Source organism: Typopeltis vanoorti, chromosome 6 (assembly GCF_054136105.1).
Source record: "Typopeltis vanoorti isolate ZY-2024b chromosome 6, IOZ_Tvanoo_1.0, whole genome shotgun sequence".
NCBI classification, from domain to species: domain Eukaryota; kingdom Metazoa; phylum Arthropoda; class Arachnida; order Uropygi; family Thelyphonidae; genus Typopeltis; species Typopeltis vanoorti.
Window position 1 is genome coordinate 7,470,390 of NC_143554.1, and position 14,879 is coordinate 7,485,268.

At 35.4% G+C, this 14,879-nt stretch overlaps 1 protein-coding gene across 3 annotated transcripts in view; it reads right to left on the minus strand.

Annotated features, from left to right (window-relative positions):
- Positions 1–14,879, minus strand: part of ATPCL (ATP-citrate synthase) — a 555,953-nt gene that overhangs the window by 331,174 nt on the left and 209,900 nt on the right. For all 3 annotated transcript variants that reach the window (XM_090394661.1, XM_090394662.1, XM_090394663.1), the window contains exon 11: positions 929–990. In XM_090394661.1, coding sequence (XP_090250787.1) covers positions 929–990 — 62 coding nt within the window. The remainder of the gene's footprint in view (positions 1–928; positions 991–14,879) is intronic.

Here is a 14,879-nt window from a genome sequence, read left to right on the forward strand (position 1 = left end):
AATTACACTATACTGCACAAATTATGGGATACTAAGGCAAGTGATGCAAGGTCATTAGTTTCTTTATACCAGTTGTCCCAGCCTGAAAATAGTTCAGGTGTAAACTTGTTTGCTTACACTTGGATAAAGGGTTAAACCAAATATATACTTTCTTGGTATGTTTAATTTATACTCTTCTCATTCTGTTGATGAGCTAATAATATAAATTATTGGCTTTCAAAATGAAGCTAGATTAGTCAAAACACTAACTCAAATGCCATGTGATTAGAACCCCCCCCATGCTCCCCATAATTAGCTTTTCCCCCCCTTTTTTTCTATACTGACTTGTTATGCTAGGGTAATGCAAATAAAGTCAACTCTGTATTGGCTCAGAATTACTCCTAACAGAAAGTCCTGGCCAAAGCCGATTGCATCAATTCTATTTTAAAGGATACTGGCTATGGTAATCCACTAAAACAAACTGGTGTTTTCTTCCTTGCTAAGTTCTAATTCATTAAAAGTTTATTGTTTGGATTGTGAAACTCACTTTGCATAAGACACAAATTTGTCACTACAGGTGAACATCCCTTGATGGTACATGTCAGGAAATTGATAAGTTATACATTATACAGTACTATTACATTTTAACATACTATTTTTTTTAAAAAAATTATAATGATAGCAAGATTTCTTTTTCTTCTCTCTCTAGTGCATATAAAAAAAAGGTAACTAGCAGTTAAAAAAAAGTTTAAACCAATGTAAAATGTTCACTATGAAAAGTGATGAAAAAATAAATAAAAAGAAAGTTAACAGCATAGCACTACTACTATTATATAACAAAATTCACCCAATATATGTGAAGGTAATTCTGTATATACAGAAGATAGATTCAAAATAATTTTATGTGAATATGGGATTCAATATCATAATATACCAAAAATATTTTTACCTTAAATGTTGCAGCAACATTCGTAAAATTAGCAATTCCTCCACCAATTAAAAGAATTTTACCTGCCAATTAAAAAATCATTAATTGCATAACTATGCATAAGAAAAAAATTGATATTTAAAAAGAATATATACAAAAATAAAAATAAGAAAAAGACATATTTATATATTATAAGTTGATTCTTTGTCTTTTTAAGAATCAATTTATAATATATGAACACTCGAATGATAACTAATAATTAAGGAATTGACAGCGTACACTAGAAATATAAATTAAAACAATTTTAATAAATACTTTCCGATATTTTGACGACGTCACGTTGCCATATTCTTGGGAACTTAAAATAAAGAACAGGTGCACGCAAGTACTACATAACAGCAAATGAGAAAAGAAGCGAGGAAGCTACCGTTTTCCTAAAGTCCTGATGGTGCCCCCTGGTGGGCTATATTCGTAGTTATTGTCCTTTGGGCTGAAGTTCTTCTGATATATGTTTCCCAAATTTGGGGCAGTCTTATGCACCCAAATTTGTTGAGGTTTGGTATGTTCCTAAGGGCTGAGGCTGATTCCATGAATAGTCTTACATATTTGAAACTTGTTGCGGTGTATTACTGCGGCTTTCTTCCACCTTATTCTGTGGTGGGTATCCAGAGAATGGTCTGCAAGCCCAGAGTGGCTGTACTGGTGAAATCAGATGTAGTCCTTGTGTTCTGAGATTCTGATATTTGCTGTCCTGCCTGTTTGGCCAAAGTAGGACAATTTACAACTGCAAGGGACCTGGTATACACCAGGTAGGTCTAGGGGAAGTGGTTAGTCTTTAGTGGAGCGGATAAGGGACTGTAAAATGTCAGTTAAAATAGACTAACGAAGAAAAAAAAATTAAAAGAATTCAAAATAAAATAAAAAAGTTACATCCAAATAAAGTTTTTTATCAAAAAAAAAAAATTTGTCACACGAAATAAGAACACTTAAAAAAGTCAGTAAAAACACGGTTAAAATGAACTAAAGAGCAAAAAACGAAATAAAAACAAAATTTCCCAATCTGTGTTCATTGACAAAAAACTCAAAGTTATATGAAATAAAAAAAAAAAGTTACATGTAAATTGTCGGTATATATTCAGTTGAAAAACTAACGACTAGCAAAAATTTAAACAATTGTTTCCCGAACGGAAAAAAATGAAATTGTAGTGATAAGATTTTTTTGGTAATTTTTACAAAATGTTTTTTGAAATAAATTTAAAAAAAAAAAAATTACTTAAAAAAAATCCCCCCCCCTTCTTTTTTGGATATTTCGGGTAAGTTATTAACCGAAATATCCAAATTATTACATTGTATCACTGCAAGTGGTGCAATGTAATTTTTTATTACTACAGCCTGCTGAACAGTGCTGAAGTACCCAATGCGGCTCTCATGGCGAAAAGTTTGGAGACCACTGGTCTAGAACACTGCATCTCATGCTGCTTGTGACCTTCTGCTAGAAAGACATCAGAAGTATCTTTAATAATTTGGATACATGAAGGCAGCCAGACTTGATGGAATCATATCCACTGTGCCAGATGTGCCCTTGAACTAACACCTGTTCTCTATCATCTATTCAGTTAAATGTACTCAGCTAGCATTCACTCTTCAGCATGGAAGAAAGCTCATATACAACCAGTCCACCCACCCCCACCTCAAAAAAAAAGAGATAAATATTTACCATCAAGCTATCGACCTATTGCTCTTGCATCAAATTTTGTCTGATGGAGAATAATGGAGAATGTTATCAATAATCAACTTCTTCAACACCTGGTGAACTGCTATCTAATTAGATAACCTACATCATGCACTTTCGGACCCATTCTGTGGAAAGGTTTGAAGAAACCTGTGCCATTACTCCTGACACCTTAAAGCAGTAGTTCTTAACCTTTTGAAAGTCACGGAACACTTTAGATTATAAGAAAAATTTGGGGAACACCAAAACATTAGGATAATAAAACTAACAATAAACAAATGCATGGATTTGCCTTTTATGAAAATGGAACTTATTTTAATGCGATACTTGAGTTTGTCGGCTTTTGCAGGTTTCGGCAATATCAGGTATAATAATAACAACAACACAAATATGATGTTGAAAACTTAACATTTTCAGTGCTCTTGTGGAGAGAGAGCTGGGTATTCGACTTGTATGAAAATACAAAATTGCTCAAGAATTATTTAAGAGGATTTCGTTTTAGAGTACGATCTGTTGATCTAATTGTTCTTCTTCTTGTAACAAAAATTCACAACTGTGCCAAATGGATTCGTCATAATTGTGTGTATTTAAGGAAGGAAAGTGACTTGAAATATTTTCTTACAATATTATTAATTGTTCTGTTATAACGGAAATAATTCCCTCGACATTTTTATTCAGAGTAGCCAACTGCACTCAGAATTGTGTCATGTAACATCTTTCACCAGCGGAACACTTGTAACTAATTCATGGAACACAAGTGTTCAGGGAACACCGGTTAAGAACCATCAAAGGCAAGGGTTTCCTCAACATAATTTGGGCTACCTTCATCCTTGGGTAAATGGACTGCCAGTTTTCTCCTCAGACTTTATTGTAAACGCCACTGTCCCTCAGGCTCAGTCATTTCACCCCACCATCTTTCTGATTTATATATATGACGTACCCTCATTAAACTCTATTCATGATTCTCTGATGACAGTAAACTCCACTGATCCTATTTATATGACAAACCTCGCAGTGCTCAAATATCTCAAGCTTCAAGATCATCTGCAATAAGTGTGCTGAACACTGAACCCCACAGTATAATAAATTTAGTTTAATCCTTTATCCAAGTGTGAGCAAACAAAGTTTGCGCCTGAAAGTATCTTCAGGACTGGGGTAAGGTGGTACAACACCAGGGAAACTCATTGCAAAGGTGGAACAAGCTACCAACACTCCTGTCTCAGTATCTCCTATAATGCAAAACACATCTCCTTGCGGAGATGTGTTTTGCATTAGCAGGTAGAGATGACCTGCTAATGCTTCTGCCTGGTATCTCAACTTGGGCCTGGCTCCCACCGAAGAGACCTCAATAAAGGTGAAACTAGTCTGGGTAGTAGCCCTTCCCTTAATGCATAACATTAGACATATCCGCAAGGAGATGTGTTTTGCATTATAGGAGATATACTGAGACAGGAGTGTTGGTAGCTTGCTCCACCTTTGCAACGAGTTGCCATGGTGTTGTACCACCTTACCCCAGTCCTGAAGATACTTTCAGGTGCAAACTTTGTTTGCTCACACTTGGATAAAGGATTAAACTAAATTTATTATACTCTAACCAAAAGATGTTGAAAAATAAATTTTCAACATCTTTCTCTAAATCTAGAGTAATTTATTAAAAAAAGGGTGGCACACCATTTGGCAACTCCTACAGGTAGAGATGACCTGCTAATGCTTCTGCCTAGTATCTCAACTTGGGCCTGGCTCCCACTGAAGAGACCTCAATAAAGGTCAAAACTAGTCTGGGTAGTGGCCCTTCCCTTAATGCATAACATTAGACATATCCGCAAGGAGATGTGTTTTGCATTATAGGAGACACTGAGACGGGAGTGTTGGTAGCTTGCTCCACCTTTGCAACGAGTTGCCCTGGTGTTGTACCACCTCACCCCAGTCCTGAAGATACTTTCAGGTGCAAACTTTGTTTGCTCACACTTGGATAAAGGATTAAACTAAATTTATTATACTCTAACCAAGTGAAAAATAAACTTTGAACCCCCCAGTAATCTTGATTGGGATGAAAGCAACTTAGTCAATTTCAATGCTTCCAAAATGCAGTTTTGCTTGTTTTCTTGTAAAAAACCATCAGATCTTCTGCACATACTTTTTGATAATGCTCAGTTCAATAGTCAAGACCAAATCTCTCTTCTCAGATTGACTCTTACTCCAAATCTTTCCTGGCATAATCATATAACTTCTACAGCATCATCAGCTTCCACAAAACTTGGCATTATTTTCCACTCAAGATGGTACTTCTCTGCTGAACCATTACTTACTCTGTATAAATTCCAAATACAACCAACATTGGAATACTGCTTCCATGTTTGGGGTGATGCACCTAAGATATCCCTAAAAATTCTTGATGTTGTTCAGAAAACGGCCATCAGGGTGATTAATGACACTTCTCTTACAGACGCTCTTCAGCCACTTTGCCATAGAAAATGGTTTTGCATTATCTCTCTTCTACAGATATTTCCATGACAATTGTTCAGCAGAACACTCAATTATTATTCATGCCATTTCTAATAGATCTACAGGAACTCAAGCAACACCTACTCAACATTCCTTTACAGTCAAACTGCATACTCAATGAATCTGCTACTCCCAATCATCTTTCATTCCCTCCACCTCAATTCTGTGGAAGTCTCCATCATGATATGTTTCCTAAGGACTACAAATCTCCAACAGTTAGGAGCAGATTACTCTGCGCCTAACCCCACCCATGAATGGCATTTGTCTGCTATGGGCTCTTCTGCCTTTTGCAGAAGAAGATGAAATATTAAAAAAGTGTTTTATTTTTCATACAAACTTCAGATCGTCATCATCATCAAATTCCTGCCATGTACCCTCAAGGGGTGTACAGGATATGATAGTACTACATGAAAAATTTACACCATTACTAACTTCCTATCTACAATTTTCCTTCAAATCAGTCTGTTACTTGTCAAGTCTCCAACATTACCAGATCTTATATTTCTATCATCTAAGGCACTTTGTACCGTATCAATCCACCTATATCTTGGTCTTCCTATGGGTCGTTTTCCTGCCAACCTGGCAGAAAACACGTTTTTTGCTAATCTTTCTTCGCCAATTCGGTTTAAGTGACCATACCACCTGAGATTAGCTCTGCTAATGCATTCCTGAATGCTGACAATGTCAAGTTATTTTCTAATATTCTCGTTTTTAATATGATATTGCCATTGATGCCATCTGTTCACGCCTCTAATTTTTCTCAGGACTCTCATATCTGCGGTCTCTAGTCTTTGGTCAAGTGTTTTACTTCTGACCCAGCTCTCAGATCCATAAGTTAAAACTGGTTTGAACCCTGTCTTGTATACAGCCAATTTAGTTTACGACTAATTTCCCTCTTATTCCATATGAATTTATTCAGTTGACTATCTACCATACCAGCTTTGTTGATTCTGTTGTCTATTTCCATATTTAATTTACCATCTTCACTAAAAATCGTGCCTAAGTAGCTGAAATGTTTTACTTGTTCCACAGGTTCCCCATTCACAACACAGTTGACATTTTCAACAATTCTACCTATTTTCATTGTCTTTGACTTTTTAATGCTGACCTTCATACCATATCTATTACAACAGTTATTCAATTTAGTCAGAGAATCTTGCAAACATGTAGTGGATTTATTTAGAAGGATAACATCGTCCGTATAAAGCAATGAGCTGACATTAATATCTCCAATTCTGATATCAGGTTTAGTACCACTTTCCTTCATAATGTGATCCATATAGATAATACATAACAGAGGGGATAATGTACATCCTTGTCTCACACCAGATTTAACATTAAACCATCTTCCTGTACTTCCTTCAATTCTAACTGCTGACTTACAAATCAAATAAAGACTAAGTATTGCTTGATATAATGCCCCATTGACACCATACAAATGAAGGCGATTTGAATAGCTTTTCTCTTGGTACCTCGTCTATGCCTTTTCCAGATCAACAAAACTTAAATACAGATCTTTGTTATATTCCCATGCTTTCTCAACTGTTTGTCGTAAAGTGAAGATCTGATCCTGACAGCCTCTATTTGGCCTGAATCCAGCTTGTTCTTCACCAAGCTTTTCTTCCACAATTCTTCTCAACCATTTCTCAAGTATACTTGCATAGATCTTGCCAGGAACACTCGGTAGGGAAATACCTCTGTAATTCTCACATTCAGTTTTATTTCCCTTTTTATATATGGGTACTATGAGAGCTCTACTGCAATCATTGGGAATTCGTCCATCTGTCCAGGCATTCTGAACTATGCAGTGCAGCCACTGTAAGACTTTTATACCACCATACTTCACCATTTCTGGTCGAATATGATCTACTCCTGCTGCCTTTCCACATTTCAAGCCTTTGATGGCTTTTTCTACATCAAGTATGGATATGTATTTCTGAATGTATGCCTGTTGAGTGTTTTTTTACCACTGTGCTCTCACTGCTTGTTTCATTTAGCAATTTTTAATTCTCACATTCAGTTTTATTTCCCTTTTTATATATGGGTACTATGAGAGCTCTACTGCAATCATTGGGAATTCGTCCATCTGTCCAGGCATTCTGAACTATGCAGTGCAGCCACTGTAAGACTTTTATACCACCATACTTCACCATTTCTGGTCGAATATGATCTACTCCTGCTGCCTTTCCACATTTCAAGCCTTTGATGGCTTTTTCTACATCAAGTATGGATATGTATTTCTGAATGTATGCCTGTTGAGTGTTTTTTTACCACTGTGCTCTCACTGCTTGTTTCATTTAGCAATTTTTCAAAGTAATTACTCCATACTTCAAGGATATCTTTTTCTCACGTTTCCATTTCACCTTTATCATCTCTAACTCCTTTTACAGCACTCTTTCCTCCATACCTAAGCTTCTTCAACAACCTCCAGAATATTTTGCCACCTTCTTGATATTTATTTTCTATGTTCTTGCCAAAGTCCTCCCATGACTTTTGTTTAGCTAGATTTACACACCATTTAGTTTTCTTACATTTGTCTCTGTATTCTCTAAGAGCACAAGCTGACTTATTTGCCAGGAACTTTTGATATGCTTTCTTCTTTTCCTTCACTGCCTCTTTAACTTCCTGTGTCCACCATGGAGTTCTAATTTTTCTATCCTTGCAGACAACCTCACCACATGCCTCTCTGGCTGAATCAATTAGGGTTTTCTTGAAGGCTTGCCACTGAATCTCCAAGGTTTGGTTCCTGTTCTCAAACTCTTTCATTTTTTCTTCAATAATCTTTGTGTATTTTAGTCTACACTTCACATCTGAGAGTTGCTCAACTTTTATTCGCTTTAAAACTTTCTTACATGTCATTCTTTTCAATATGAAATTCAATTTTATCCTGCTCAAGACTAAATAGTGATCGCTTCCAATTTCAAATCCTCTGTACACTCTGGTGTCCTGCACCAGTGAGAAAACATCACTATCAACAATAACATAGTCAATGAGACTTTTTTTTATTCCTTGCCTCTTCTCTCCATGTGAATTTCTGCACATGTTTATGTTGGAACATGGTGTTAGTAATAACCATGTCCATGTCCTGAGCATAAATCCAACAGGTATTTGCCATTATTATTAGTTTTGCTCTTTTCTTCAAATTTTCCCAAAACATTTTTGTATGTCTGACAATCACTTCCTACTCTGTTATTTAGATCCCCAACAAGGAGCAACTTTTCATTTTTCATTGTGTCAGTTGCTTTTTCTAACGCATCAAAAAATTCCTCCACTTCTACCTTAGTAGAACCTTCTGTGGGACCATAGGCACAAATAAGTCTCATTGTCCAGTTCCCCATTCTCATATCTGCCCACATTACTCTACTTGAGACTGCCTGCATTCAAGAAGATTAGCCTCATACTTTGTGTTGAATACTATGGCTACTCCTTCTTTTCCTTGATTGTCATTGCCTGAATATAACATTTTGTATTTATTGCTCAGAAAGATCTCACCGGTTTTTGTCTTTTTTGTTTCATTGATAGTACTGATCTTTAACTCTGATTATGTTGAGTTGGGGTGTGTTTTCAGATTTGTTGCAGTAGCTGACTTTTCGCTGTTCGCCCTGGTTCCCTGGCGAAAACAATGGGGACCTTGTTTAACCGGGTGACACCCCAGCCAGCATGAAATTTTCTCATGTTGTACCATCATTTTGTATTTTGGTTTAACCAATAGGAATACAATTTGGTCGGCCAACTGTCTGGTATATATTAAGTTTAGTCTTTTGACTAATTTTTCTCTTATTCTATATAAATTTAATAGACTTCCTACCATACCATCTTTGCTAATTCTGTTCTCTATTTCCAGATTTAGCTAAGTTGTTTTACTTGTTCTATAGGTTCTCAATTCAGGATGTAGCTGATGTTTTCAATGTTTCCACTCAGTTTCACTATCTTTTTATTGCTGATTTTTCCATACCAAATTTGTTACAGCCATTATCAATTTAGTTAGGGAATTCTGCAGACTTGTACTGCACTTATTCAGGAGTATAACATCATGTGTATGAAGTAAAGAGATGAGGTTAACATCTCATCTTTCTTTCGTGATGTGATTCAGATGATGAATAACAGTTGAGATAAAGGACATACATTTGTCTTAACACCTGACTTAACAACAAGCCATTTACCTGTACCTCCTTCATTAAATTGTTGACTTACACTGAGTTAACTTTGCATTAGGACTCTCCGCCCCTATTTACATATTTGGTACAATAATGACGTACCATATGATATCAACGTCATTTGTGGCTATTATAAATGGGCGAACCTATTTTCTGTATATAATTAGTAAATATTTGTAATGGGGCAACATAAGCCAATTTGACTGTGGGCAAATGCCAGTATTTCTGAAACAGCCGCAATTGTTGGGTGCTCCCACCCATTTCCTCACACACCATGTACCTTATCTTGTTTTGCCTGGGGTTCTACAGTTGGAGATTAACAAGGGTACCCATGATGACAGCCAGACATTGCAAACAATGTCTTGAATGGGCCAAGGAACATCAGCAATGGACTCTCGACATATGGAAAAAGGTAGCCTGGAATGATGAGTTCTGTTTCCTGCTGCATCATGCTGACCAGGTTCATTGACGTAAACAGTATGTGCTCTATCCCCTGGTTGCACAGTTGGGGTTCAACAGGCTGGTGGAGGTGGTGTTATGGTCTGGGGAGCTTTTTCCAAGCATGCCCTATGTCCAGTGGTTTTCATCCCGCACAGTGAATGGCCAAAGCCACAGGAACCTGTTAGCGGACTATCTCCATCAATATCTGCAGGAGGTCTACCCTGACCACAATGCCATCTCTCAACAGGACAATGCATCTTGTCATCAGGCTCATACAACTACTGGGTGGTTGGAGGAGCATGACAATGAATTCCCCACATTGCCTTGGCCTCTAAACTTTCTACAACTCCATGATGCTAGAACAAAGTATGAGAAGTGCTGATCCTCCTCCATAGAATGAGCATAAACTGATGGAGTTGCTGCAGCAGACATGAGTCAAGTTATGCATGGAGGATGTTTAATGCCTTGTGGAATCCATTTCTAGGCATCTGCAAGTCTTGATTGCACAGAGAGGTTGACCAACACATTATTGGGTGGGTGTTCCTAATGCAAAGCTAACTCAGTGTATGACTAATTATATGCTACATACTGCTAGATATAATGTCCCATTTACACCATATAAGTAACGTTTTGAAGAGATCTTCTCTTGGGAACTTCCAATGTGAAAAGGCAGATGGAGTAGATAATATTCAATCAGTGATCTCCTTTACAGCATGTCAGCTCTATGTGATGTTTTTTGTATCACATTATTTTATAAATTTAGCAAAATAAACATAATCACTAAATATATGAAGAGCCAAAGGCTTCAATTCGGCGACATATAACTTATTTAAGTTAAGGAATATTACATCCCATATTGGAATGTAATCAATATGGGATGTAATATCCCTTAACTTAAATAAGTTATATGTCGCCGAATTGAAGCCTTTGGCTCCTCGTATATTTAGTAATTTATTAGGACACCTCTTGGCAATTCTCATAGAAGGGATGCAAGTTCTGTTCGCTACAAACTTGGTATTATTAACTAGGTCTACCCACTCACTGATGAGACCTCAATAAAGGTTGAAACCGGTCTGGGTAGTGACCTTCTCTCATAATGTAGAACAGTAATACAGCTCCTAGGAGCTAAGTTCACATTATGGGTAAATATCAAGAATAGTGATCGGATCTTGCTCCACCTTTGCTATGAGTTGCCTCAGCTTGCACTACCTTAAGGTGCTGCACTATCCAGGTATTTGCTTATGCTTGGAATTGCCGAACTTTATATAGTTTCTATATTCGGCATGAAACTCTTTGAGTTTCTTATTCGGCTAAGAAACAATATGGGATGTAATATCCCATAACTTAAATAAACATAATCGAATAACTTCATTTGTCATTGACTCTAGATCATTTTACACTGTCATACCATCCGGTTCATATTAATGTAATTTTCTGTTGTTTGCAATGCCATATTTCCCTTATCAATCATTTCTTAACTTTATATATATATATAAAATCAAAATTTCTTCCCAATGATCTAGTTAAGGTACCAACCAAGTTTCAGGATATTTTGTCTACTGGTTATTCCTACAGATTGCTTTTGAATAAGGAGAGATAGTTTCATTTGAAACACATTGAATATGAGTTAAATGAAACATTATAGAGAGCAATACTTTGTCTATATTTAAGTTGTAAGAAAAGCACTTAGAACTGAAGGAAATACAGGAAAATGTAAAATCAGGTATAAGACAAGGGTGTACATATTATGAAAGAAAGTAGCATCAAACCTGATATTAATCTGATATCAGAGATATCAGATAAACTTAGCTCTTTGCTTTATACAATGATGATGTACTCCTAGACACATTCAAGTGTAAGAGTCCAGGATTTCTCTAACTAAAATGAATAACAGCTGTAACAAATTTGGCATGAAAATCAGCAATAAAAAGACCAAAATGGGTAGGAACATAGAAAACTTCAGCTGCTTTCTCAATGGAGAACCTAGATCAATTTCCCTATAGTAAAATGTTTTGGTTACTTAGGCATGGTTTATAGTGAAGATAGCAAATTAAATATGGAAATAGACAGAATAAACAAAGAAGCAGGTATGGTGGGAAGCCAGATGAATAAATTTATAACAGAATAAAAGAGAAATTAGCCAAAACACTAAACAAACAGTATACAAAAGTGTTCAAGGCAGTTGTAAGTTATGAAGATTAGACACTACAGATATGAGTTTTCAGAAAAATTACGGACCTGAAGGGATGGATGGCATCAGCGACAGAATCATAATTAAAAATGAAGATATTTGGAAGGAATTTGATATTGTTAGCATTCAAGAAAGCATGCTAACAATATCAAGTTCCTTCCAAATATCTTCATTTTTAATCTAAGGTGGTATGGAGTGGTCTCTTAAACAAAATATGGAAGGAAAGGTCAGCAAAACAGGTGTTAGGTACAAGGATAACATTGAGATCTTGGTCCCAGAGGAAGATCAAGATCTACATGGAATGATTCAGTTTAAAAGCACCTTAGAAGACTGAAATGTTAAAAGACATTACTAGAATTTTGAAAACTAACAGACTAATTTGGAAAATTGTTCATAGGATATTAATAATAATGTACACTTAATCATGTGTACTGTCATATTGTTGGATTCTGAATGAAGAGAAATTTAAATTATTAATACTCTCCTCAGAATCCAACATAATCCACCATGGCAAAGGCTACATTTGTAAATATTATTTAATGTAAATCACTTGTTTATAATTTAATATTCATATAACTACCTTTAATTTTATCTAATATTTAATTATTTAATCAAGAATGCATGTATTAATTGTAGAAAAACTCTGTGATAAAATATTATTAAGCTACTTTAATTATTACTATGTTAATATTATAAGAACTTGTATTTGATAATTTAACTGAGCATTATTTGAAATGTAAATATTCTCTATTTATTCCTGTTTGTAAAGTTTAACGTTATGTAATAGCTCAATTTTATTATATTTTGTTTTGTTGTCATGGAAACGTATATAAGTGAGCGAGCACATTTTGGAACACCACGTGAGGTTTATTGAAAAGAGTTTAGAAAGAAATCACGAGAAGAGTTTACGTGGGAAGAATGGATATAAAAAGGAAAGAATGGTGAAATTATTTATTAGAGATTTATAAGAGAGAGAGTGGCATTAGGTTGGAATCGGAGCATTCGGAAATCACAGTACGTTAATAGCGAGTCGGCAAGTCACTTGAGCAGCTAAATAAGGTCTACTAGTCGAGAGGCAGTTAGTTAATAAGTTGTAGAATAACAATTATAGCTACGGAAGACAGCTGAGTGACTACTAAATAGACTAGCAATACTTGAGTTGAGATTTAATTTCAGGGCTGACCTGTCAAGGACACACAGAATCTTGAAATAAAGCATGGAGTTACTAGAGAATAGTAGAGCTGTAAAGTTGAAGTTTACCGATAGCTGTGTTTAGAATTGTAGTGTCTAAGAATTAATTGAATGCCGGAAGAGTGAACAACTGTGCATATAAAACCTCAAGTTAAGGAATTATTGTGTATTGCCTTAATTCATAAATGATCAGTAGTATTTCATGCAAGAACGTTTATGTGTATAGTGACTGACAATTAATTCAGTTATTGCTTAGAAGATTTATTTAATGAGTGCCGTATTCTGTTTAAGTGTTTACAGTTATAAAAAGTGTTTACGTATAAGTAAATGAAGAAAAAAGATTATTGGTAAGATTATTCTAACCATTAATATTCCTATACAGAGAAGTGTGTGAGTTTCATCTTAGAATTTCCTTATAATAACAGTAACTATTGGTGAGAATTAGCTGAAGTGTAAAATTAAAAGTGTTTGTTTGTGAAGAGGTGTGTTACTGCGATTTTATTGTATTTGGAACTTAAGGAACTGCAAGAAGACTGTACTAGAGATAACAGCTTTACCATTGTATGAGTTGAATGATTGAATTCACCTGAGGAGTTAAAATGTTTGTAATATCTTAATTACCGATGAGAAGTTAAGTGTAAAATTTGCGATTTTAAAATTAAATGTTTGTTTTTGTTAATCAAAAGATGTATTTTGCCTGAATCTCTTTTACTGCACCATTCATAAAATATTTGAACCAAAGCGGGTAAATTAAGTAAGTCAAACATACTCAGCCAGTATATATTTTAAGGAGAGATAGTTGAAGGTTGATTTTTCTTCAATTCTTGAACTAATTCAGATATAGAGTGGCGCAGGCTATAAATATAAATTTTCTCCATATTTGAATTAGAAACAAACTAGCAACTATTTTTAGGTTAAGAACATCGTAGTAAATAACATGTCGGATCCAAGGTATATATTAAGACGAAGTAGGATCCGACAATATGATAGGTACATATGAGTAAACTGATGACGATGATGTGTATAAGATAAGGAGCTGAGATTAACATCTCCAATTTGGATATCAGGTTTAATGGCACTTTCCTTCATAATGAGATTAATGAAGATGAATAACAATGGAGACAATATGCACTCTCGTATCAACACCTGATTTATCACCAAACCATCTTCCTCTACCTACTTCAACTGAACTGTTGACTTATATAGACTATGTACTGCTCTGTATAATGTCCCACTTACACCACATAATTGAAGCATTTTATATAGCTTTTCTCTTGCACTCTATCATATGATTTTTCAGATCTACAGGAAGTTCTTTCTTATAACATAATCTCATGATTTCTCAGGTATGCTTGCATTATCAGGAACACTCAGTAGGGAAATTACTCTTTCAATTCTTGCATTCAGTTTTATTTCCTATTTTTACAGATGGGTACTACTCCATCTTGAATTCAACCCTTTGACCAGATTTATAAAAGTAAAATTGTTATCCCTGAACACCATCTCAGTAATGGATTCACATGACATCATAAATTTTAGGATAACTATAAATGCACATCTTGAGCAATGCTTCATGGAGACTGTGTAGAAGACACATTAAAACGTCTAGAAGGGTTCTAACATCACACCATCCTTGGCAGAATGTAGGCTAGAAATTATCTGGACACGGAAAAATTTATGGCCTTGAAATAGGTCTGAAAAAACACTGCAGTGGTACAGCTTGGAAAACAAACCTCTGCCTTGAGGTAACATTGG